Genomic DNA, 26,456 nt, shown 5'->3' with positions numbered 1-26,456 from the left:
GATGATGTTTTGGGGTTGGGCGCTTCATGATTTTTTGTTTGTTTGTATGTTTTGGTTATTCAAAAATTATCCTGGAAAAGACATGAGCATCCAGGAAGCAGAGACAGGGTGCAGTCATGGATTGTCACTTGGAGCCAGAAATACTCTAAATGGCTCAGCAGCGCCACCAGATGTGTTTCGAAGTTACTGCGGCTTCCCAAAGCCTGCATTACAAAACCGGCAAATCTTGGGTCAATGGGGGAATATTTAAATTTTCAGCTAAAACTGGTTTGGACCCGTGAAGTAGTTCTTCACTGGAATTCCCGAGTTGGACTGAATGGCGTGGTTGACTTCTTTGTCTGTGGGTTGGGGCTTGAAATGGCTCCAGGTTAATTTTCAAGCTTGAACATGGACACCTTGTGCATCTTTCTTTGTTTCTCCTCTAGAAGTGAAACCAGTTTTGAAGCTAAAAATGGGTATATTTTGTGCAATAGGGATGGGGAATACAGGGTGTTCAGGTGAATGGAAATGCTGAGAGTTAATGAGAATGTGAAGGTAGCTAAATGGGCAACAGATTAAAAAAAAGGGTCTCGACCCGAAACGTCATCCATTCCTTCTCTCCGTAGATGCTGCCTGTCCCGCCGAGCTAGTCCAGCATTTTGTGTCTATCTTGGGCATCAGATCACTTGGGTCTGTCAGAAGGCAGTGCCAACAGATATATAAGAATATACTTGCAGACACAAGGCACTGCAGATGCTGGAATCTTGAGTCAAACACAAAGTGCTGAATAAATTGAGAAGGTCAGGCAGCATCCGTGAGGAAGGGATGGACAGGTAATGTTCTGAGCTGGGACCCTTCTGATTGGAGTGGGGGGGGGGGGGGCTGGAGAAAGCTGGTAAAGTGAGGGGGGGAGGGAGGGGTGGGACAAAGCCTGGCAAGTGATAGATGGATACAGGTGAGGTGGAGTTATTGGCAGGTGGGTGGAGTGAGCGACACAGGCTGGAGATGAAAAAAGAGACTAAATGGGTGTCTGGTATGGAAAGAAGAGGTGAGAAATGGAGGGATGTGGGAGGGAGATGGGGAGGAGCAGATAACAATATCAAAGGGAAAGGTGGGGCTCGGGATGGGGATGATCTTGCTGAGAAGGGGAAAGCAGCAGGGTGATTGAGGTGGTGGGAGAAATTGGAGCTCACTGGGGGGGGAAGAGGGAGGGTCGCGGGTAGTACGTGATATTGTAAAATGAATTGTTCATACTGTTGGGCTGTAACCTAGTCGGGTGGAATGCGATGGACAGGATTATACCTGCAGTTGGATGCAGAAACAGGGAAAATATGGTGCAAAGAGAAGCTGACGACATGCTCTGAGCAGATGCAGCATTTGCAACAGTCACTGAATAAATGACACATTCATGAATTAATGAATGTCATCTAATACCCGTTGTGGTGATGCACTGTCATTGCAAAATGGCCAGAGATGGAGGTGAAATATTTCAGGTCATAGCCTCAGAATTAAAGGGCGCTCTTTTAGAAAGGTGGTGAGGAGGAACTTCTTTAGTCAGAGGGTAGTTAATCTGTGCCACAGAGGGTTGTAGGAGGCCAAGTCACTGGATATTTTTAAAGCCGAGATTAGACAAAATTCCTGATTAGAATGGTGTCGAGGGTTATGGGGAGAAGGCAGGAAAATGGGTTTAGGAGGCAGAGATCAGCCATGATTGAATGGCGGAGTGGACTCGATGGGCCGAATGGCTTAATTCTACTCCTTTTAACTCGCAATCTTGTGAAAAGGAGGTGGGATAGTGCTCATAGCAACAATTATGTGAAAATGGGAGAGGGACAGATTAGTAAATCAAGTCCTCAGTCTGAGTGAAGCTATTAAACAGTGGATGATAGAAGTTAATGGTGGCAGTTGTATACTGTATAGGGCTCAAATAACTTGCTGTATATTGGGAATGTATATCATGAAGGACATGATGTATGTTGAGAGAGATGGGATTCTTGTAACCTGGGCTTGAATCTATATAAAGATGGACAAAGCAAATGAAAGTTGCAATGAAGAGGATCTGTTCTTGGTGGAAGATTTTCTAGGTCAGCATATGATGATGAACCACAGGGAGTTAGTTTAGATCCACAGTGTATGAGATATGTCATGAAAAAGGTTAATTGATGATCTGGCCGTTAAAGCCTTTAGGAAACATTAATTAGATTATGATAGAATTTTATATAAAGATTGAGAATGATTTAGTGACAACTGGTCCTTGAATCTGAATAAAGCTAACTGGGTAGGCTTGGTGTTGGCCACCAAGTTGGACTGGGAAAGTACAGGACTGTGAGTCGGCTTATCGAAGGCAGTGATATTTTTACATGATAGTACGGTGCACTGGCACTTCCAATGTGACACGTAGGTTTATTAATCATGCTAAGCTAATGGATAACACATGTGCTTGTTCCTGGATTTGCTGCTCTTCCCTGCAATAATGTAAAATTACATTCACTCTCACATTCTTGTCTCCTGTACAGTATCTGGTATTTTTGTGGCGATTTTGGTTTATTCTTGTCATGTGTGCTGAGGAACAGTGAAGAACTTTGTCTTTTTAGTTTCGTTTTTTAGTTTAGAGATGCAGCGCAGAAACAGGCCGTTCGGCCCACCGGGTCCGTGCCGACCAGTGATCCCCGCATATTAACACTACCCCTTACACGCACTAGGGACAATTTTTACATTTACCAAGCCGATTTAACTACATACCTGCACGTCTTTGGAGTGTGGGAGGAAATCTAAGATCTCGGAGAAAACCCACGCAGGTCACGGGGAGAACGTACAAACTCCGTACAGACAGCACCCGTAGTCGGGATCTCCAGCGCTGCAAGCGCTGTAAAAGGCCTGTCCCACTTGGGCGTTATTTGCGCGTCATTTACGCGACATCATTGACGCGTCACGATGCACGACGCGACATCATTTATGCATCACAGACGCGTCGTGGAGCGAGCATGGCGCGAGCATGGCGTGCATTACACGAGCATGGCGTGCATTACACGAGCATGGCGTGCATTACACGTGCATGGCGTGCATTACACGCGCATGGCGTGCATTACACGAGCATGGCGCGTGGTGAGATGTGGTGGCGTAGGCAGTGACGCGCGGTCGCGCGCGGCAACCCCGGGATTTTGGGATTCACGTGACGCGCAAATGACGCCCGAGTGGAACAGGCCCTTTAGGCAGCAACTCTACCGCTGCTCCACCGTGCCGCTCATAAGATGAAACTGTAATCATTTAAAGTCCAAGAATGTTTGTTCAGAGCTGATGTTAACCCCGTTTTACTTTCCCCAGATGCTGACTGACCCACTGAGCGTTTCCAACAATTTTTATTTTTTTTAAATTTCGGATTTTCAACCTCTGCAGCATTCTTTTATAATTCGTCTTGTATTTGCTAAATTCTCTGTGGAATACAAAGCCAGCCACCTGGTACTTTAAAAGCCCTGCCTCCTCCTTGTTGGCTAACAATCCTAAAGCCTATGTCCAGTGACTGGTTAGCAGCAACAAAAGCTTTTTGCTGTTCCTCAGTACACGTGACAATAATAAATAAACTAAACTGAAACTGTGTGGCATGTTTGAGCTGCTGCCGGTGCCTCTGTGTGTGAAACAATGTTCACCAGTGTCCTGCTCTTCATTGCAGGGACTTCCTTCCTCGTGGATCTGGCATCGTCACCAGGAGACCCCTCGTTCTTCAGCTGATCAACTCCCCGACAGGTAAGGAGCTGTGGAACAACTGGTGGCTCCCCCCCGCCTTGCTTAGAGTCATAGAGAGACGGCACAGAAACCAGAAACATCGGGTCTGGTTGAGCTGGTCGAGCTGCTGCCTTGGAGCCAGAGAAGGTCAGGCAGCATCCTGACCTTATAACCATATAACCATATAACAATTACAGCACGGAAACAGGCCATCTCGGCCCTACAAGTCCGCGCCGAACAATTTTTTTCCCTTAGTCCCACCTGCCTGCACTCATACCATAACCCTCCATTCCCTTCTCATCCATATGCCTATCCAATTTATTCTTAAATGATACCAACGAACCTGCCGCCACCACTTCCACTGGCTCATTCCACACCGCTACCACTCTCTGAGTAAAGAAGTTCCCCCTCATGTTACCCCTAAACTTCTGTCCCTTAATTCTGAAGTCATGTCCTCTTGTTTGAATCTTCCCTATTCTCAAAGGGAAAAGCTTGATCACATCAACTCTGTCTATCCCTCTCATCATTTTAAAGACCTCTATCAAGTCCCCCCTTAACCTTCTGCGCTCCAGAGAATAAAGACCTAACTTATTCAACCTATCTCTGTAACTTAGTTGTTGAAACCCAGGCAACATTCTAGTAAATCTCCTCTGTACTCTCTCTATTTTGTTGACATCCTTCCTATAATTGGGCGACCAAAATTGTACACCATACTCCAGATTTGGTCTCACCAATGCCTTGTACAATTTTAACATTACATCCCAGCTTCTATACTCAATGCTCTGATTTATAAAGGCTAGCATACCAAAAGCTTTCTTTACCACCCTATCTATATGAGATTCCACCTTCAAGGAACTATGCACGGTTATTCCCAGATCCCTCTGTTCAACTGCATTCTTCAATTCCCTACCATTTATCATGTACGTCCTATTTTGATTTGTCCTGCCAAGGTGTAACACCTCACATTTATCAGCATTAAACTCCATCTGCCATCTTTCAGCCCATTTTTCCAAATGGCCTAAATCACTCTGTAGACTTTGGAAATCCTCTTCATTATCCACAACACCCCCTATCTTGGTATCATCTGCATACTTACTAATCCAATTTACCACCCCTTCATCCAGATCATTGATGTACATGACAAACAACAAAGGACCCAACACAGATCCCTGAGGCACCCCACTAGTCACCTGCCTCCAACCCGACAAACAGCCATCCACCATTACCCTCTGGCTTCTCCCATTCAGCCACTGCTGAATCCATCTTGCTATTCCTGCATTTATACCCAACAGTTTAACCTTCTTAACCAACCTTCCATGAGGGACCTTGTCAAAGGACTTACTAAAGTCCATATAGACAACATCCACTGCTTTACCCTCGTCAATTTCCCTAGTAACCTCTTCAAAAAATTCAAGAAGATTAGTCAAACATGACCTTCCAGGCACAAATCCATGTTGACTGTTCCTAATCAGACCCTGTTTATCCAGATGCTTATATATATTATCTCTAAGTATCTTTTCCATTAATTTGCCCACCACTGAAGTCAAACTAACAGGTCTATAATTGCTAGGTTTACTCTTAGAACCCTTTTTAAACAATGGAACAACATGCGCAGTACGCCAATCCTCGGGGACTATTCCCGTTTCTAATGACATTTGAAATATTTCTGTCATAGCCCCGGCTATTTCTACACTAACTTCCCTCAATGTCCTAGGGAATATCCTGTCAGGACCTGGAGATTTATCCACTTTTATATTTTTCAAAAGTGTCAGTACTTCTTTTACTTTGAAACTCATAGTATCCATAACTACTCTACTCGTTTCCCTTACCTCACATAATTCAATATCCTTCTCCTTGGTGAATACCGAAGAAAATAAATTGTTCAATATCTCCCCCATCTCTTTTGGCTCTGCAGATAGCTGCCCACTCTGTTTCTCCAATGGACCTTGTCCGTGTGGAGTTTGCACGTTCACCCTGTGACCACATGGGGTTCCCCCCCCATCCCGATGACATGCGGGCTTGTAGGATAATTGGCCTCTGTAAATTGCCCCTAATGTGTATCGAGTGGATAGGGGGAAATGGGATAACAGTGAGCTGGTGTGAACTGGTCTGATCAATGGTTGGTCTGGACTCAGTGGGTAGAAGGGCTATTTTCATGCTGGGTTTTTTTTTCACATCAATCCAAACAGGCCATTCAGCTCACCAAGTCTGCACTAACAATCAACAAGCCACCTGTGCTAATCCCATTTTAAAATTTTCTACACGCATCAGCTCCACCCAGATTCTGCCACTCACATCCACCAACATACATCTTTATATGATGTGGGAAGAAACTGGAACACCCAAAGGAATCCTAATCAATATAATCAAGCACTTGTCCCACCCCAGTCATTCCTCCTCCTTAGACAATAGGTGCAGGAGTAGGCCATTCGGCCCTTCGAGCCAGCACCACCATTCACTGTGATCATGGCTGATCATCCACAATCAGTACCCCGTTCCTGCCTTCTCCCCATATCCCCTGAATCTGCTATCTTTAAGAGCTCTATCTAACTCTCTTTTGAAAGCTTACAGAGAATTGGCCTCCACAGAGAATTCCACAGATTCACAACTCTAAGTGCGAAAAGGATTTTCCTCATCTCCTTTCTAAATGGCCTATCCCTTATTCTTAAACTGTGGCCCCTGGTTCTGGACTCCCCCAACATCTGGAACATTTTTCCTGCCTCTAGCATGTCCAATCCCTTAATAATCTTATATGTTTCAATAAGATACCCTCTCATCCTTTTAAATTCCAGTGTATACAAGCCAAGTCTCTCTAATCTTTCAACATATGATAGTCCAACCATCCCGGGAATTAACCTCGTGAACCTACGCTGCACTCCCTCAAGAGCAAGAATGTCCTTCCTCATATTTGGAAACCAAAACTGCACACAATATTCGAGGTGGGATCTCACTCGGCCCCCTGTAAAACTGCAGAAGGACCTCTTTGCTCCTATACTCAACTCCTCTTGTTATGAAGGCCAACATGCCATTAGCTTTAATCATTGCCTACTGTACCCGCATGCTTAGTTTCAGGGACTGATGAACAAGGACATCCAGATCTTGTTGTACTTCCCCTTTTCCTAACGACACCATTCAGATAATAATCTGCATTCCTGTTCCTGCCACCAAAGTGGATAACCTCGCATTTATCCACATTAAACTGCATCTGCCATGCATCTGCCTACTCACCCTACCTGTCCAAGTCACCCTGCATCCTCATAGCATCCTCCTCACAGTTCACACTGCCACCCAGCTTTGTGTCATCTGCAAATTTACTAATGCTACTTTTAATTCCTTCATCTAAATCGTTAATGTATATTGTAAATAGCTGCGGTCCCAGCACCAAGTCTTGCCATTCTGAAAGGGACCCGTTAATCCCTACTCTTTGTTTCCTGTCTACCAACCAATTTACTATCCATGTCAGTACCCCACCCCAAATACCATGTGCTCTAATTTTGCCCACTAACCTCCTATGTTAGACCTTATCAAAGGCTTTCGGTAAGTCCAGGTACACTACATCCACTGGGTCTCCCTTGTCCATTTTCCTAGTTACATCCTCAAAACAATCCAGAAGATTAGCCAAGCATGATTTCCCCTTCGTAAATCCATGCTGACTCAGACCAATCCTTTACTGCGATCCAAATGTGCCATTATTTTATCATTTATAATTGACTCCAGCATCTTCCCCACCACCATTGTCAGGCTAACTGGTCTATAATTCCCTGTTTTCTCTCTCCCTCCTTTCTTAAAAAGTGGGATAACATTAGCTATCCTCCAATCCACAGAAACTGATCCTGAATCTATAGAACATTGGAAAATGATCACCAATGCGTCCACGATTTCTGGAGCCACTTCCTTAAGTACCCTGGGATGCAGACTATCAGGCCACGGGGATTTACCAGCCTTCAGTCCCATCAGTCTACCCAACACCATTTCCTGCCAAAATGTGAATTTCCTTCAGTTCCTCCGTCACCCTAGGTCCTCTAGTACATCTGGGAGATTGTTTTCCTTAGTGAAGACTGATCCAAAGTACCTGTTCAACTCGTCTGCCATTTCCTTGTTCCCTATAATAAATTCACCTGTTTCTCTCTTCAAGGGACCCACATTTGTCATCTAATTTTTTTTTTTCCTCTTCACATACCTAAAGAAACTTTGACTATCTTCCTTTATATTCTTGGCTAGCTTACCTTCGTACCTCATCTTTTCTTCCCGTATTGCCTTTTTAGGTTTCGTCTGTGGCTCTTTAAAAGTTTCCCAATCCTCTGGCTTCCCGCTCATCTTTGCTATGTTATACTTCGTCTCTTTTATTTTTATACTGCCATTGACTTCCCTTGTCAGCCTCGGTCTCCTCTTACTCCCCTTAGAATCTTTCTACCTCTTTGGAATAAACCGATCCTGCACCTTCTGTATTATTCCCAGAAATACCTGCCATTGGTGTTCCACTGTCATCCCTGCTAGGGTATCTTTCCAGTCAACTTTGGCCAGCTCCTCCCTCATGCCTCCATAGTCACATTTGCTCAACTGTAATACTGACACCTCCGATTTTCCCTTCTGCCTCTCAAATTGTAGATTAAAACTTATCATATTATGGTCACTACCTCCTAATGGCTCCTTTACCTTGAGTTCCCCTATCAAATCCGGTTCATTACACAACACTAAATGGTCCTGGCACCTGTTGCGCACCACCAGACATTGGAATAGCTGCTTCCCCTCTGTTATCAAGCTACTGAAGGGTCTTTCCATAAGCTCGGGCACTGTCCGGGTCACCTCTGCCCTGTTGGACTTGGTCAATGGAACCGATACACTACAATGTTGAGGACCATATTCTGCACTCTGTATCTTTCCCTTTGTTCTACCTATTGTACTTGTGTTTGATTTGATTCTATTGAAGTATAATAATGTCTATTTGGGAAGCATGCCAAACAAAAAGCTTTTCACTGTACCTCCGTACCCATGGCAATAATAAACCTAAAGGACCCAAGGTCGGAATGAAACCCTAGTCTCTGAGACAACATCTCCACCATCGGCACCACAGTGCCACCCATGTCAATGTGCAGCTCATTAACTCTACTCGTCTATGTCCCACTGGGACTCCTCATCACAGTTCAAGTGGTATTGATGCTAAATGACAGCTTGCAAAATAAGATGTCGAGACACAAAATGTCACAAGCAGTCAGGTCCTCTCAAGACGAGGTCTAGTCCCGCATTGCAGAGTTATACAGCAGATGTGGCCCAGGCTATCACACAGACCAGATTCCCCACCATTGACTGTTTTCTGCACCCCATGCTGCCATGGAAACTGACCCTTCGGCCCACTGAGTCCATGCTGACTATCGAGCCATTCGCACCAGTTCTACGTTATCCCACTTTCTCATCTACGCCCTTCACATTACTCCCTCCCTACAAACCTTCACCTCTTTGGGACATGGGAGGAAACCCACGCAGCTACAGGGAGAGCGTGCAAACTCCACACAGACAGCATTCGAGATTGGGATCGAACTCGGGGGTTCTGGCTCGCAACTCATTATTGCTTTATTATTGTTACATGTACTGAGGTGCAGTGAAAAACTTTTGTTTGCCTTCTATCTGATTAAATCAGATCATGCTACGTAATCAAGTAATCAAGCAAGTAGTTTGAAGGAAGATCACCACCGGAAACGTCTGTCCATTTTTCTTTGATTATTCAGCCTGAAGTGTTTCCAAGTTTAAATTGGGCGATGGCGTGAGTCTGTTTCCAGAACTGTTATTTCAAACCACTGTGAAAAATAACATGTGGGATAAGAACTTGACATATTAGCTTGAGGGGAGGGAAATCAAAATGATATTCAGGTCAATGATCTTTCAGTGGAAAGCGAGGTGGTATGCAATGTTTAAGTGATGCTAACTTGCGCTGGTGCAGCATAATCTACTGTTTTTCTATATACTTGAGTATGGTTGTGCTTGTGTATATTACTGAATTGTATGCAAAGGAATTCCACTGTACCTTGGTCCATGTGCCAATAATCTAACGTTGAATCACTTTAGTGTGGAAACAAAAATCCCAGCACAATTCGCAGAAAGGTCGACAAGTAAATATTTACCAAGAAGAAAATGTGGGAGGGAGGGGGCAACTCTGAAGGGACTACCTAAAGGAGGTTAAAAAGTAGAGAGGGGAAACTTGAGATGTTTGGAAGAGAATTCTGGAGTTTCGAGGCAGTTTGGTTTCAAGTTAGTGTGATGCTTGAGGACTGGGAGAGGGGAGGTAAAGGAAAATGTTGGGTGTGCCAGCTATTTTAAACGGAAACAGATGTGGAGCCTTTACCTTGTGATGTGTGGTCCCAAGTAACCCGACCCAGTGGTTTAGGCCTGGCTAATCCCAGCCAAGTTAGTTTCATTTCGCTTGGAGATGCAGCGCGGAAACCCGCCGAGTCCGCGCCGACCAGCGATCCCCGCACACAAACGCTATCCTGCACATTAGGAACAATTTACAATTATACCAAGCCAATTAACCTACAGACCTGTATATCTTTGAAGGTATGGGAGGAAACTGGTCAGAAAACCCACGCAGGTCACCGGGAGAATGTACAGGCAGGGCCCGCAGACAGGATTAAATCCGGATCTGTGGTGCCGTACGGCAGCAGCTCTACCGCTGTGCCACCATGCAGCCCCTTCTATAATACCAGTTTTATTTCTGTTCATCTGTTCTGCAAGCTCCTGCCTCTGCCTGTTGTGATTACGAAAATCTAAAGAGGATTACATTGGAATGTGTTCATCCTGCACAAAGCACTTGTGCCGCACTGCACAGAACCTCTGCGATCTTGTGCAAAACACAGTGCTGAAGGAATCCAGCGGGTCAGGCAGCATCTGTGCAGGGAAGGGACTGGCAACCTCTTTGGTCAGGAACCTTCTTCAGACGTCTGATCCCATTGCAACCTCCAATACAACCAGTAAAGCCTCGGGCCTCCAGTAGTTCCTTGGACAGAGACCCAATTAGTTCCCCTTCGACTGGTAGTTCCCCTACCTGGCAGAATGTGTCCTCACCCTCAACTACTTCTCTTTTCACACTTCTCACTGTTCTCAAGTTAAAGTGTAGCCATGGGCCTGAGCCGTGCCTGGCATGTTGCTGGGTACATTGAAGGGTCCTTGTTCCAAATGTACACTGGCAGCAACCCCCAACTCTTTCTCCGCTACCTCAAACACTGCATCGCGGCTGCCTCCTGCACCCATGCAGAACTCATTGATTTCAGCAACTTTATCACTAAGTTCCATCCCTGCCTCAAAGAATCTTTGATACTTGCTCCTCTATTTTGACCCGTTTCCATCACGAGGGGGAAGACTGTCGACTGACTGGTATTATCATGGATCGCAACCTGAAATATCATCTGTCCATTCCTTCGACAGGTGAATGAATGAATTAATGAATGAATACCTTATTGTCACACGTGGCAAGTCACAAGGTGCTGACTGATCTACTGAGTTCCTCCAGCACTTTGTGTTTTGTTCAATATTCCAGAATCTGCAGTTCCTTATCTCCCTCAATGACTTTTTTAATCTTTTTCAAGTATATCTCTTGTGTGTTATGTGCAGTGGGCAAGGTGCATGTAAACCAGTGCAGTGTGAGCTAATCACAGTCACAAGGGACGTTAGCAACCACACTGCCGACCCCACCGCCATTCAATGTGTATTCAGTGCCCCATCCATGCTAGTCCCACTTACCCACGTTTTTTTGCCCATATCCCTATGAACCACTAGATAAACACAAAAAGCTGGAGTAACTCAGCGGGACAGACAGCATCTCTGGAGAGAAGGGACATAGGGTGAAGCACTATGGATAGTTGGCTGTTAAAGATGCTTTGGCCTGACCCGATACGTCTCCTATTCCTTTTTATCCAGAGATGTTGCCTGACCCGCTGAGTTACTCCAACACTTTGTGTCTATCTTTGCTAATACCTTGTATGGCTGGCAATATTACTACTGTTACTTTTCCTATTACCACTGGTATTATTTCTTAATGGTATGAAATTGTTACTAATGAAAGCGTACCCATTTGGTTCTGACAGTAAAGCTGTACGACTACCAGCACAGCAGCAACACTAACTGTGGAGACACAACAGAGGCCTTTTCCAGGGTTGAGACACTGCCCTTTTGTGCTTCCCAGTTTCGGGGAGAACTGAGCGATCTCTCTCTTTCTCCCTCTCTCTCCCTCTCTCTCTCTCTCTCTCTTTTTTTCCCCCCCTCCCCCCAGCACAGCTGTCCCGAGGGCCTTTCAACGTAGGCCTCTGGAAAGCCTCCCTCCTGAACACTTCCCTGCTCTATTCCTGCTCTCTGACCGGTGCATGGAGGGTGGCGATGTCTGTCAGATGGTCGCTCCCTTTGTGGGATCGCTGTGGATAACTAAGGCTGCACTCAGTCCTGAAGAAAGCAGCGCTTTTCTTCTTCTGAATGATGAGACATCTGGGGAAGATGGAGCAGGAGCGGCAGCTGATTCTAATTCCAGAGCAACATTGAATTCCGAGCTTGATTATACAATTCTGCTGGCGGTGTCCTCATTAAGCAGTGGCTAATATTTCAGCAGAATCATACTGGAGTCATAGTTATAATGCACAGAAACAGTCCCTTCAGGCTAACTCACCCATGCTGACTGATATGCCCCATCTACACTTGCCCTATTTGCTTGCATTTATCCTTCTAAACCTTTCATATCCATTTAGCTGTTCAAATGTCTTTTAAATGTTGTTATAGAATCTGCTTCAACTACTTCCTCTGGCAGCTCATTCCATATACCCACACCCCTCTGTTTGGAAAATGTTGTTCCTTAGGTTTCTCTTAAATTTCCTCTCTCGCTTCAAATCTATATCCTAGGTTGTGCGTTCTTAGTGCATTCCCCGCTATCTATTACCCTCATGATTTTATACACCTCTACAAAATCACACCTCGGCCTCCTGCGCTCCGAGCCCTAGCCTGCTCAGCCTCTCCCTATAGCTCAGGCCCTTCAGTCCTGGCAGCACCCTCAAATCCCTGCACTCTTTCCAGCTTAATGACATCCTTCCTATAGTAGGGTGACCTGAACACAAAACTCCAAATATGGCCTCGCCAACATCGTGTACATCTGTAATGTAACATAACATTTCAACTTCTATACTCGAAACCCTGACGTTGCAGGCCTATGTACCTACACCCACCTTGATCACCCTATCTAACAGTGACACCGCTTTCAAGAAGCTATATACTTGTGCTTCGAGATCCCTCTGTTCTACAACTCTCCCCAGGGCCCTGCCCTTCACTGTGAAGGTCCTGCCCTGGTTCAACCTCCCGAAATGCAATTCCTCGCACATCTCCATTAAACTCTGTCGACCATTTCTCAGCCCACTTGCACTGCTGATCAAGATCCTGCTGTGATTTTTGGTAACTGTCTAGGAGACCACCTGTTTTAGTATTATCTGCAAACGTAATCATGCCTTGTAGTCCAAATGATTGGTTATAAAGCACAAACAGCAATGGGCCTAGCACCGATCCTTGAGGCACAGGCCTTGCATCCATGAAGCCAGTTCTCTATCCAGTTAGCTGTCTCTCCCTGGATCCCATGCAATCAAACCTTCCAGGGTGACCCACCATGCGGAACCTCGTCAAATAATTCAAGGGTCAAGAGTGTTTTATTGTCATATGTCCCAGATAGAACAATGAAATTCTTACTAGCTGCAGCACAACAGAATATATAAACATAGTACAGCTACCAGATTTAGTTAATTATTTGGATTTAAACTCGTCTGATTGAACTTGTCCAAATTGTTGATCAGAAGATACAAAAGTTTGAAAGTGTGCACCACCAGACTCTGGAACAGCTTCCTCCCCTCTATTAGATTTCTGAACAGTCCTCTCTCATAAGCTATGGTGTAGTCACCAACCTACCGCAATGCAGACATTGGATTTGTTCTCTGTAACACCACTAGACTGAGAAACTATATTCTGCACTTTGCTGCAGAAGTTGTACCTGTGTTTGGTTTGATTGTATTTATGTATAGTATTATCGGATTTGATTGGATGGCATGCAAGATTGTATCTTGGAACAAGTGACAATAAATCTAAACCTACCTTAAGATTGCTGAACAAAGTATTATCCACAAAAGTAGAAGTCCAGGCAGTAAATGCAACCTAGGAGGAAGCAGTGGCGCAGGTGATAGAGCTGCTGCCTCACAGAGCCAGAGATCCATGTTCGATCGTGACGCCGATGCTCTCTGTGTGGAGTTTGCACGTTCTCTCTGCGACCACGTGGATTTCCTCCAGGTGCTCCAGTTTCAATAGACAATGGGTGCAGGAGTAAGCCATTCGGCCCCTTGAGCCAGCACCGCCATTCAAAGTGATCACGGCTGATCATCCCCAATCAGTACCCCGTTCCTGCCTTCTCCCCATCGATATGGCAAAGATGTGTGGGGCTTGTAGGTTATTTGGCCTCCATAAATTGCCCCAACGGTGTAAGTGGATGAGAAAGTAGAATCGCACAGAACTGGTGTGAACTAGTGATCGATGGCTGGCGTGGACTTGCTGGGCAGAAGGGCCAAGTTTCCATGCTGTCTGTCAAAGTCAAGATTCAATACGATGAAAAAGAGTGTGGACAAAACTTGGAATGAAGCCGGATAGATGTTCAAATACAAAATCCTCTCGAGGCAAGAGAAAAAAAATGGAAAGAAATACAACTGTTTTCGGACCATTATAAATGGGGACATAGAATGTATGAGTAAAGAGAGATTACATTTGTGCAAAATATTGGTCCGAGGCCAACTGGAGTAAAAGCCAGAGTGAGTTATTTCACCAGAATGCTGCCTAGGCCTCGAGCTGTGAGAGAACCAGACAATGGCGTTAGTTATAGATTTTTCTAGGAAAGTGCCAGAGTAGACACAATGGAAGTTTGATGAGACGGTCTGCTCTTTCTTCCAGCACTGTGTGTCTCTCATGGCCAGCCAGAAGTGTGTCGGGGGACACTTCGGCAAAGAACAAGAGCTTGGTGGAAATAAGGGGCCAAAGATTGGTTTGTTTTTGCAACCGCACGTTGACCGTTCCAGAGAGCCTAATCTGATCAGGATGTTTCAGGGTGACTTGGTGCTCTATAAATAAACCCACTATGCTTACACTTTACATAAATTTCCTTTTGACCTTTGTGTAAACAAAACGTAGTGTTATCCAAAATTAAGTACAACTTCCACAATGACTCTCTCGCTACAGGGCTCGTTTCTCCATTGCTTTGCTTGGATGCCAAGCTCTGAATTCCTGGGGATATGAAGGGTGGGATTTTCTGCTAGGGATCTCCAACTCGCATTTTCCATCCATTTCTTCTAATATCTGGAGGTATCACTGAAGGTAGGCAGAGTGGTAAAGGAGGCCTGTGGTATGCTTGCTTCTATCAGTCAGGGCATTGAGGAAGAGAGTCAGGCTGTCGTGATGTAGCTCTGTAGGACTTTGATTAGACCCCGTTTTCGAGTATTACATGCTGTTACACGAGTTTACCGGATTTCCCGAGTGCCTACCGTTACTCGTACGAGCCGCTACATGACATCCACGAGCTCCTATGTACCCGCTGCGTACATTACACGAGCTCGAATCAGAGGAGAACTCGGGAGAACTCTTGAATTACCTCGTACAGTGGGACAGGCCCTACACTCCACACACTTCCATTAAAACTTGCTCCTCTCACCTTAAACCTATGCCGTCTAGTCTTTGACATTTCCACCCAGGGAAAAAAGGTTCTGAATGCAATGCCTGTCTTTACCCCTCATCATTTTATTTACTACCATCTATATCAGCCTCTGACATCCAGAGAAATCAATCCAGGTTTTGTCCAAACTCTCCTTTCAGCTAATACCTTCCAAACCAGGCAACATTCTGGCAACACTTCTTCTGCACCCTCTCCACAAGTTTCCACATCCTTCCCATCATGGGGTGACCGTACGAGTAAAAAGTAACAATTTTTTTCATCATGAGTATTTTTTTTACTCTGGACATTTTTCACAGTGTTGAAAAAGCATCACGAGTTTACCGGATTTCCCGAGTGCCTACCGTTACTCGTACGAGCCGCTACATGACATCCACGAGCTCCTATGTACCCGCTGCGTACATTACACGAGCTCGAATCGGGGGAGAACTCGGGAGAACTCTTGAATTACCTCGTACAGTGGGACAGGCCCTTAAGTTATTTTTTTAATGCAGAAAATGTCGGGTGCCTGGAACGCACTGCAAGGGGTGGTGGTGGAGGCCGATATGATGGCGGTATAGATAGACACATGGATATGCAGGGAATGGCAGGATATAGGTCACGTGCAGGCAGGAGAGATTAGTTTAACTTGGCATGAACGTTGGGTGAAGGGTCTGTTTTTGTGCTGTACTGTTCTATGATCTATCTATGGACAGCAACAGTCAGGTCAGGCCTAAAACCAGTCACATATATTGGGCTGGAGTCGGGTGTGTTACGTTTATCTGGTCTATTTGGCTTGAGTTTTAATCATTCTGCCACTGAATCCCTCCCCTTCCACTGATTGATTCCCACCAGCTATTAATAATGCGACCCTCTCCTCCAAGATCAGGATTTGCCTCTCACTCACAGGTTCACTTCCTGCATCCCCCCCCCCAATCCCAAACTCACCAAAGTATTTAAAAGATACAGATTTCATTTAAGCTATCAGATGTAAGATTAGCTTAATGTGTGGGAAGGAACTGCAGATGCTGGTTTAAACCGAAGATAGACACAAAATGCTGGAGCAACTCAGCGGGACAGGCCGCATCTCTGGATAGAAGGAACAAGATTAGTTTGGTTTATTGTCACGTGTACCGAGGTACAGTAACAAGCTGTTGTTGTGTGCTGACCAGTCAGCGGAAAGAATACACATGATTGCAATCGAGCCATCCACAGTGTAGATACATGATAAAGGGAATAATGTTTGGCCAATTTAAAGTGGAAGGGAGAACGGATAATTTCCTCGCCATTTTTAACTGGGTCACCACACAGAATACCATGGCGGTATTTAAGAGTTTAGAGCGATACAGCGCAGAAACAGGCCCTTCGGCCCATCGAGTCCGCACCGACCAGCGATCCCCGCACATTAACACTATCCTACACACACACTAAGGACAATTTACACTAATACCAAGCCAATTAACCTACAAACCTGTACGTCTTTGGAGTGTGGGAGGAAACCGAAGCTCTCTGAGGAAACTTACATGGTCACGGGGAGAACATACAAACTCTATACTGACAGCACCCATAGTGGGGATCGAACCCAGGTCTCCAGTGCCGCAAGCGCTGTAGGCAGCAACTCTACTGCTGCGCCACTGTGTCGCCCATGTTCTTGAGTGACGCATCACCTTGAGACCATGAAGAACAGCAGCCTCTCACTGGCAGCCACAGGATAGACTTGCTCATTCCTCCATTGTTTTTCTTGGAACCCAAGCGTCAAATTCCTGGCAATTGTGTGGGTTGGGATTTTCCACTTGGGGATTCTCCAGCTCATTATGTTCCTTCAATTTCTCCTAATGCCCAGAAGAAAAAAAAACCTCAGTCTGGCAAGCAGAGAGGTGGAAAATTCATCACTCACCAGTGCCTGATCTGTGAGTCAGTTGTCGAGAGGAGCCAAGGCATCATTCCAGGATAGGGTTCCAGGTATTAAAGCTGTGGGGAAATCTGAGGCACTTTTATGTGCAGTTTTTTTCCAATTGTTTGATCAATTATTTTCTGGATTGCCGATGTTTCTGTCAAGGTCAGCATTTGTTGCCCTCGTTGATGGTAACGCTGTCTTGAACTGCAGCAGTTCCTGTGCTGGAGGATGTTGGTGGCGGAGGGAGATTCAGATATGGATCCAGTGTCTATGAAAGATTTTGATGGAGTATAGAGAGGCACAGGATTCGGAACCTTTTCCCCCCCCAGAATGTGAATGTCAAAGATTAGACGGCATAGGTTTAAGGAGTGAGGAGCAGGTTTCCAGGTTGGGTTGGAAGTGGTGGCCCCTTATATCAGTTGTCCTTGGATACATTGGTGGTGGAGATGGGAATTGCAGCGAAAGAGGCCATGGGGACCTACTTTTAATGATAGGTACACAAAAATGCTGGAGGAACTCAGCGGGTGCAGCAGCATCTATGGAGCGAAGGAAATAGGTGACGTTTCGGGCCGAAACCCTTCTTCAGACCCGGCCCGAAACGTTGCCATTTCCTTCGCTCCATAGATGCTGCTGCACCCGCTGAGTTTCTCCAGCATTTTTGTGTACCTTCGATTTTCCAGCATCTACAGTTCCTTCTTGAATACTTTTAATGATACCTTGCATCGAGGGTCTAATTGCCAATGGACCAGCAACGGAAGAATGAAATTCTTACTTGCTGCATGTTAACAGACCCATTAATGCAAAAACACACATTTATACAATAATCATTGATACAATACATGAATAAGTTTAAAACTAGGGAACAGTAAATGGACAATAGACAATAGATAATAGGTGCAGGAGTAGGCCATACGGCCCTTCAAGCCAGCACCGCCATTCAATGTGATCATGGCTGATCATCCACAATCAGTACCCCGTTCCTGCCTTCTCCCCATATCCCCTGACTCCACTATCTTCAAGAGCCCCATCTTGCTCTCTTGAGAGTTTCCAGAGAACCGGCCTCCACCGCCCTCCGAGGCAGAGAATTCCACAGACTCACAACTCTGTGTGAAAAAGTGTTTCCTTATCTCCGTTCTAAATTGCTTACCCCTTATTCTTAAACTGTGGCCTCTGGTTCTGGAAGAGAGTTTAGTTTGGAGATGCAGTGTGGAAACTGGCCCTTCAGCCCACCAAGACCTCACTGACCATCGATCACACCGGTTCTATACTATCCCACTCTCTCATCCACTCCCTTCACACTGGGGATGATTTGCAGAGGCCAATTAATCTACAAACCCACACGTCTCTGGGATGTGGGAGGAAACCCATGGGGAGAACGTGTAAGCACCACATAGACAGCAGCCGAGGTCAGGATCAAACCCGGGACTCTGGCGCTGTGAGGCAGCAGCTCTACCAGCTGCGCCACGGTGCTCTAAATCTGGAATAAAAAGCCAGGGGCAGTAATGTTGACCACAAACCTGATGAAGTGGCATAATAACCAATAACCAATTTGCTTCACCAATGCCCTCATTCAGTCTGGCTTGCCTGAGGCTCCAGCCCACAGCTGAGATGCACCATGAATGGACCCACAAACATAGGACAGTACAGCAATCCAAAAGGCCCTTCGGACCACATTGTCTGTGTTGTGCATGATGCCAAGATAAACTATCTGCCTGTACATGATCCATATCCCTCCACTCCCCGCATATCATGTGTCTGTCTGCAAGCCTCTTTAATGTCGCGACCGTATCTGCCTCTCCTGGCAGTGCTTTCCAAGCATCCACCGCCCTCGTGCAAAAAAGAACTCTCCTTTAAACGTTTCCCCTCTCACCTTGCAGCTAGGCCCTCTAGTCTTTGACACTTCCACCTTTTGGAAAAAGGTTCAGACTTTGTATCCCGTCTATGCCTCTCCTAATTGTCTATACTTCTATCGGGTCTCCCCCTCAACCTCGGGATTCCAGAGTAAACGATCCAAGTTTGTCCAAACTCTCCTTGTAACTATTACACCCTAATCCAGAGGGCATTCCAGTAAATTCTGATAAAGCTCTTCCACACACTCTCTAAAGCTTCCACATCCTAATGCCCCTGTCCCACTTAGGAAACCGGAACGGAAACCTCTGGAGACTTTGCGCCCCACCCAAGGTTTCCGTGCGGTTCCCAGAGGTTAAAGGTGGTTGCCGGAGGTTGCAGGTAGTGGAAACAGGTTGGGAGACTGACAAAAACCTCCGGGAACCTCCGGGAACTTGGGTGGGGTGCAAAGTCTCCAGAGGTTTCCGTTCAGGTTTCCTAAGTGGGACAGGGGTTACTGTAACTGGGCAAGCAAACTGCACACAACACTCCAAATGCAGCCTAACCAAAGTCTTATAGAGTTGTATCAAAGGCATGCAGCTGTGTGTGTGATGGGGAAGAGCAGTAAATGTTGGGTTAGCCATGGACAGAGAATGCAAAATACATCTGGGGAGAAAATGGTGATAATATCAGTGGGAGATTTTTCCACCAAATGAATCAACCCTGATCCAGCCTCGATCTGCTCAACCTATATCACTGTGCAGGGAGGAACTGCAGGTTTATACAGCAGACGGAGACACAGTACTGGAGTTACTCAGCAGGTCAGGCAGCATCTATGGAGAAAATGGATGGGTGACGTTTTTGGTCGGACCCCTTGTTCAGACGGACACTTCAGATGGACACGTTGTGTGTCTATCTATCAACCTGTATCACTGTTTGTGTTTGCTCACATCTCCAGAGTATGCAGAGTTCTTGCACCTCAAAGGGAAGAAGTTTGTCGACTTCGATGAGGTGCGGCAAGAGATCGAGCAGGAGACAGACCGGGTGACGGGCAGCAACAGGGGGATCTCGTCCATCCCCATCAACCTGAGGGTCTACTCGCCAAACGGTAGGTGTGCCCACACCAACAGGACAGTGTCCCCCTCTCAGTGGGCAAAGGGAAGCTTGTGAACAAGAGGGCACGGCCACAGAATAAAGGGACGTACCTCTAGAATGGAGATACAATACAATACAATACAATACAATACCATTTATTTGTTATTTGAACCTCACATGAGGTTCAAACAAAATTTGGTTTCTGCATCCATTCAAGAAAAGAACCAAGACACACACCAACACAATTTACACAAACATCCATCACAGTGACTCTCCTCCTCACTGTGATGGAAGGCAAAGTCTTGTCTCTCCCCTGCTCTCCATTCTTCTCCCGATGTCAAAGTCAAAGCCCCCGGCGGGCACTAGCAAGATGAGGAGGAATTTTCCATACCTTTGACATTTAATAATCAAGAAGCAATAAACTCCACTTTAAAATTACTGAATGACTTGGTCTTCACTGCCAGCTGTGGTAGTGAATTCCACAGATTTACTGCCCGCTGGATAAAGACATTTCTCCTCAGCTCCATTCTGAAAGCACGTCCTTTTATTCTGAGGCTGCCCCCTCTGGTCCTACACTCCCAGACCACTGGAAGCATCCTCAGTAAAGGTCGACACTTTCACACTTTTTCTGCTCTCTCTTCAGTGCTGAACCTGACCTTGATCGACCTCCCTGGGATGACCAAGATCGCGGTGGGCGACCAGCCCGTGGACATAGAGTTCCAGATCCGTGAAATGCTCATGCAGTTCGTTACCAAGGAAAACTGCCTGGTCCTGGCAGTGTCGCCTGCCAACACAGATCTGGCCAACTCCGATGCCCTGAAGATAGCCAAGGAGGTGGACCCACAAGGTATGCACCAGCGTCTTGGTTTAGCCCCTTGCCATTGAGAAGGTGGTGGTTATCATGGCCCCAGGTGCTGCCTCATAGTGTTGCCGCAAGGTCTCAGTCATGAAGGGACAACACTCTCTCTGATAATTCCTCTTGCCATTCCCTGGCCTTCCAACTCACTGTCCTGCAATGGTGCAGGGTATAACATGGAACAGTACAGCATAGGAACAGGCCCTTCGGCCCACAATGTCTGTTCCAAACAGGATGCCGTATTAAACAAATCTCCTCTGCCTGCATGTGATCCATTCTCTGCATATCCATATGACTATCTAAAGGCCTCTTAAACGCCGCTATCATATAATAATAATAATGGATGGGATTTATATAGCGCCTTTCTAATACTCAAGGCGCATTACATCGCATTATTCATTCACTCCTCAGTCACACTCGGTGGTGGTAAGCTACTTCTGTAGCCACAGCTGCCCTGGGGCAGACTGACGGAAGCGTGGCTGCCAATCTGCGCCTACGGCCCCTCCGACCACCACCAGTCACTCACACACATTCACACACAGGCAAATGTGGGCGAAGTGTCTTGCCCAAGGACACAACGACAGTATGCACTCCAAGCGGGATTCGAACCGACTACCTTCCGGTTGCCAGCCGAACACTTAGCCCATTGTGCCATCTGTCGTCCACCTCACCCCTGACAGTTTGTTCCCGGCACCCACCAATATGTAAAACTAAATCCTTGCACAGCACATCTCCTTGAAACTTTACCCTTCTCACCTGAAAGCCATGTCCTCTAGTCTTTGACATTATGAGGGAAAATGTTCTGACTGTCTACCATATCTACTGTTTGCCTCTCATAATTTCTTATACCTCTCTTAGGTCTCCCCGCAACTTCCGGCATTCCAGAGAAAACAATCCAAGTTTGTCCAAATTCAGTTTATAACTAAGGCCCCTTAATCCCGGCATCATTCGGGTTAATCTCTTCTGCACCCTTTCCCAAACTGGTGCATCCTTCCAGTAATGGGGTGACCAGAACAGTCTGCTGGGCTCTTAATGTGGTCCAACCAAAGTCTTATAAAACTGCAACACCACTTCCTGACTCTTATCGAAGAGGGAAGGGTTTTGCGTACCGTGAGGGGGTGGGGGGGATATTTTCCACAGCCCCGCCGTGCAGGGTCTGGCCGAGCAGTCTCCCGTGGATCTGTGGCTTTTTGACTGAAACCTCTTCTGTCCACTGCTAGGCTTGCGTACAATCGGAGTCATCACCAAGTTGGACCTGATGGATGAAGGGACAGATGCTCGAGAAATTCTGGAGAACAAACTCTTACCCTTGAGACGAGGTAAATGCCCCCCCCCATTGTTACTTGGTTGCCCCCCCCCCCCCTATACGTGTCAGTGATTCGTGCGAAGAAATCAGAGCACCTGGAAGGCGGCCACAGGGAGGGCGTGCAAACTCCACACGGACAGTACCCAAGGTCAGGATCGATCCAGGGTCCCTGGTGTTGTGAGGCGCCAACTGCACCACTGTGATAACTTTCTGGTTTCGGGTGACATTATACATCATCGGGAAATATTCGCACTAGGCTTTGGTCGAGCATCCCGTCCAAAGGCAGCGTGTCCATCAGTGCTCCCCTCTTGTTGCTGCAGCACTACGGCAGACACATTTATTTTGCTCTATTCTCTGGGACGAGGCTTGAACGTCTGACTCGGGCAACGGTCTGGTCTCCAATTGGTAGCTGTCAGCTGGGGGTACAGTGGGAAATGGAGACTCAAGAGGCTGGGTTGATGTTAGCTGGCTGGGGTGAAGCCCAGAACATACAAGAGTGCAGCACCACGAACAGGCCCTTCAGCCCACAATGCCCGTGCTGAACATGACACCATGTTGAACAAGCCAAACTAATCTCCACATGATCCATATTCTTCCATTCCCTGCTTTTCCATGCGGCTTTCTAAAGCCTCTTAAATGCCACTATCGGATCTGCCTCCATCCCTAGCATAATGTTCCAGGCACCTACCGTTCTCTGTAGGTTTAAATAAATACTTGTCCCACACGTCCCCGTTAAATGTCGCCTCTTCCACCTTAGAGCAACATCCTCTAGTCTAGTTATTTCCACCTGGGAGTTTGGGAGGAGGGGGTGGAAAAGGCTTGGACCACCCTACCAACGAGGCCTTTACCTCAGCTCCTTGGCTGGGATTCTTCACCCTGGGTTCCCGCACGCAATCGTAGGGCAGGGCTGGGGCAACTATCCTTGTGCACAGGGGCTGATATAGAAACGGGGAAACGAGGAGAAATAGCATCACAAGCCAACAGGAAGATGGGAAGATGGGAATGGGAGGAGCTTGAGTGTCGACTGCAGGGATTTTACCTGAACAATAACCCTCAGAACCAGGATGGATCCCACAGCGACCATTGTTCTTATCCTGTAATGAAAGACTCCCATCTCAGTCGCAGTCCTGGTCACCTCTCCAGAGAGAGTGGAGTGAAATACTAGTGTTAAATCCCATCTTCCTTCATTGTATTTAGTGAGTTTGTGGAGCTCATGGGCTGGGATTCCACAGTCGTCCCTGTTCCCTCTCTCCTGGCTGTGACCCAGAATTGTCTCAAAGTCCAAGAGGAAAGGAAGTCGCTCGCTTCTGTGTTTGTGTCCTGCAGCAACTGGAGAACAGCCTGAAGCTGTTGTGTGATCACTTCCAGGAGGTATCCATCTTAATGCTGCCTGCTAGAGTGGCTGCTCTTGTACTCCAGGAGGGGTTTCAGGGTCTCGCAATGTGGTGCTGGTCTCAGATTCCCACCAGTTGTCAAGCCTAAAGTCCTGAACCTGAGTCCATGGTTTGCTGTTGCTGGAACCGGATTCCACCCGGGATCCTCCACGCTCGGAGGCAGGGAGTCCACCGCGAGGGTAAATTGTGGCAGCTCTCTCCTGCACCGTGTGTCTGTGGAACTGACACCCACCCTGCCCTCTCTCCTGTCCTCCAGGTTACATCGGGGTGGTGAATAGAAGCCAGAAGGACATCGATGGCAGAAAAGACATCCAAGCCGCGCTGGCCGCTGAGAGAAAGTTCTTCCTTTCACACCCAGCTTATCGGCACATGGCTGACCGCATGGGGACCCCTTATCTCCAGAAGGTCCTCAATCAGGTAATGCCAACCTGCCTTCTCCTCAGCCAGCAGAGAGCTCCCTGCCCTTTCAGATAAAGCAGAGGATCTGACAACTCTCCAGAGTCTTGCTTCTTGCACTAGCATTGGGACTATGAATTAATTGAATTTTGTTAATAATATACTATCTATGTGCACTGTGGTCCAAGCCTGTTCTGCTACTGGAGGTAAGAACTTAATTGTTCCATTGTTGTTACATGAGGCCAATTAAACACTTGAGTCTTTACTCTCACAGGCGTGTCCCTGGTGCAAGCCACACTGGGGGGGGGGGAGGGGGGATAACAGAATGATGAAAGCTTGTTTTCTGTTGACCGATTTGATGTGTAAATTCTGAAAGTATTTGTGGTGCTAGGGAAACTCAAGAGATGGCCAGACTTGGCAAAAGTAAAGGCTAAAGCCCCTGTCCCACTTTCCCGAATTATTCCCTTGATTCAAACTCGGAGAGTAACCTTAGCGAGTCCGTAGACATTTCGTAGCGGCTCGTAATGCCAGCCGTAGGTACTCGGGGCATCAGCTAAGTCGGGACGTTTTTTCAGCACGTTGAAAAATTCCCACGAGTAAAATAAATAGCCCCGGCTGGCATCTCCGAGTTTGATTCAAGGGGAAAACTCGGGAGAATTAGTGAGTAACTCAGGAAAGTGGGACAGGGGCTTAACTTAGCGACATGAGCAAAACAGAAGTGCTGGAGTCGCGCAGCGGGTCAGGCAGCATTTGGGGAGCGAAGGGACACGGGATGCTTCGGACTGTCACATTTCTGGCTGTCCAAAGACGTGTCTCGGCCCCATACACAATCCGTCCACAGATGCTGCCTGACCCGCTGAGTTCCTTCAGCACGTTGTGTTTTGCTCAACACCTGCAGTCTCTTGTGCCTCCATGTTAGTTGATTATGGATCAGACCGGGTTTCCTGTGACTTTAGCACAGAGGTATAGAGGTTGGGAGGTCATGTTGCAGTTGTATAAGACGTTGGTGAGACCGCATTTAGAGTATTCAGTTCAGTTCTGGCCATCATGTTATAGGAAAGATATTGTCAAGCTGGAAAGGGTTCAGAGAAAATTTACGAGGGTGTTGCCAGGACTATTGGGTGTGAGCTAGAGGGAGAGATTGAGTAAGCTGGGTCTCTATTCCTTGGAGCGCAGGAGGATGAGGGGTGATCTTATATAATAATAAACTTTATTTATAAAGTGCTTTAAACAACCGCAGTTGCCACAAAGTGCTGTACATGAGAACTCATGGACAAAAAGTTATTACAAACCATTAAAAACCGTAAAACGAAGGACTAAAAACAGTAAAAATTAAAAGACATTAAAAGCACTAAGAACAGGAGCAATGTCTCAGCCAGTGTCGAAAGCCAGAGAATAAAAATTAGTTTTTAGGGAGGATTTAAAGATGGACAGTGAGGGGGCCTGTCTGATGTGCAACGGCAAGGTGTTCCAGAGTGCCGGACCAGCAACAGAAAAGGCTCTATCCCCTCTGAGCTTCCGCTTAGACGGTGGTACTTCAAGGAGCAGCTGATCAGCTGACCTGAGGCACCGGGCAGGAACATTTAGGTGGAGCAGCTCAGAGAGGTAAGGCGGGGCGAGCCCATTCAACGATTTGAAAACAAATAAAATAATTTTAAAATGAACTCGAAAGTGCGCTGGGAGCCAGTGAAGGGAGGCCAAAATTGGCGTAATGTGCTCCCTCTTTCGAGTTCCGGTCAAAAGGCGAGCGGCAGCATTTTGAACCAGCTGGAGACGAGCCAATGAAGCTCGTGCGACTCCAGAGTAGAGTGCATTACAGTAATCCAGCCTAGATGTAATAAAGGCATGGATTACTGTTTCAAAATGCTGTCGCTCGAGGATGGGCTTCACCTTTGCCAGCTTCCTTAGGTGAAAGAAGCTGGACTTAACCACCGCGCCTATTTGTTTATCTAGTTTAAAATCACCGTCCATCCTAAAACCCAGGTTTAAAACTGTTGGTTTTACGGACAATGCCAGTGGACCCAAGTCAACAAAGGGAGGTTCACGGCAGCCATTGGGGCCAAACAAAATCACCTCTGTCTTTTTTTCATTAAGTCCCAGAAAATGTAAGGCCATCCAGGACTTAATGTCCTCAAGACAAGACAGAAGTGATTTTAGAGAATAGTCGTCTTCTTTCCTGAGTGGCATATATAACTGGCTATCATCTGCGTAAAAGTTATAGAGGTGTATAACATCATGAGAGGAATAGATCAGGTAGATGCACAGAGTCTCTTGCCCAG

At 46.5% G+C, this 26,456-nt stretch overlaps 1 protein-coding gene across 8 annotated transcripts in view; it reads left to right on the top strand.

Moving 5' to 3' along the window:
• Positions 1-26,456, top strand: part of dnm1 (dynamin 1) — a 165,174-nt gene that overhangs the window by 26,606 nt on the left and 112,112 nt on the right. For all 8 annotated transcript variants that reach the window (XM_033048774.1, XM_033048775.1, XM_033048780.1 and 5 more), the window contains exons 2-6: positions 3,650-3,723; positions 20,089-20,238; positions 20,869-21,072; positions 22,302-22,400; positions 24,038-24,198. In XM_033048774.1, the coding sequence (XP_032904665.1) occupies positions 3,650-3,723; positions 20,089-20,238; positions 20,869-21,072; positions 22,302-22,400; positions 24,038-24,198 (688 nt within the window). The remainder of the gene's footprint in view (positions 1-3,649; positions 3,724-20,088; positions 20,239-20,868; positions 21,073-22,301; positions 22,401-24,037; positions 24,199-26,456) is intronic.

Source organism: Amblyraja radiata, chromosome 32 (assembly GCF_010909765.2).
Source record: "Amblyraja radiata isolate CabotCenter1 chromosome 32, sAmbRad1.1.pri, whole genome shotgun sequence".
In the NCBI taxonomy this organism is placed as follows: Eukaryota; Metazoa; Chordata; class Chondrichthyes; order Rajiformes; family Rajidae; genus Amblyraja; species Amblyraja radiata.
The sequence above is the reverse complement of the archived record's forward strand: the minus strand, read 5'-3'. Positions and strand labels throughout refer to the sequence as shown.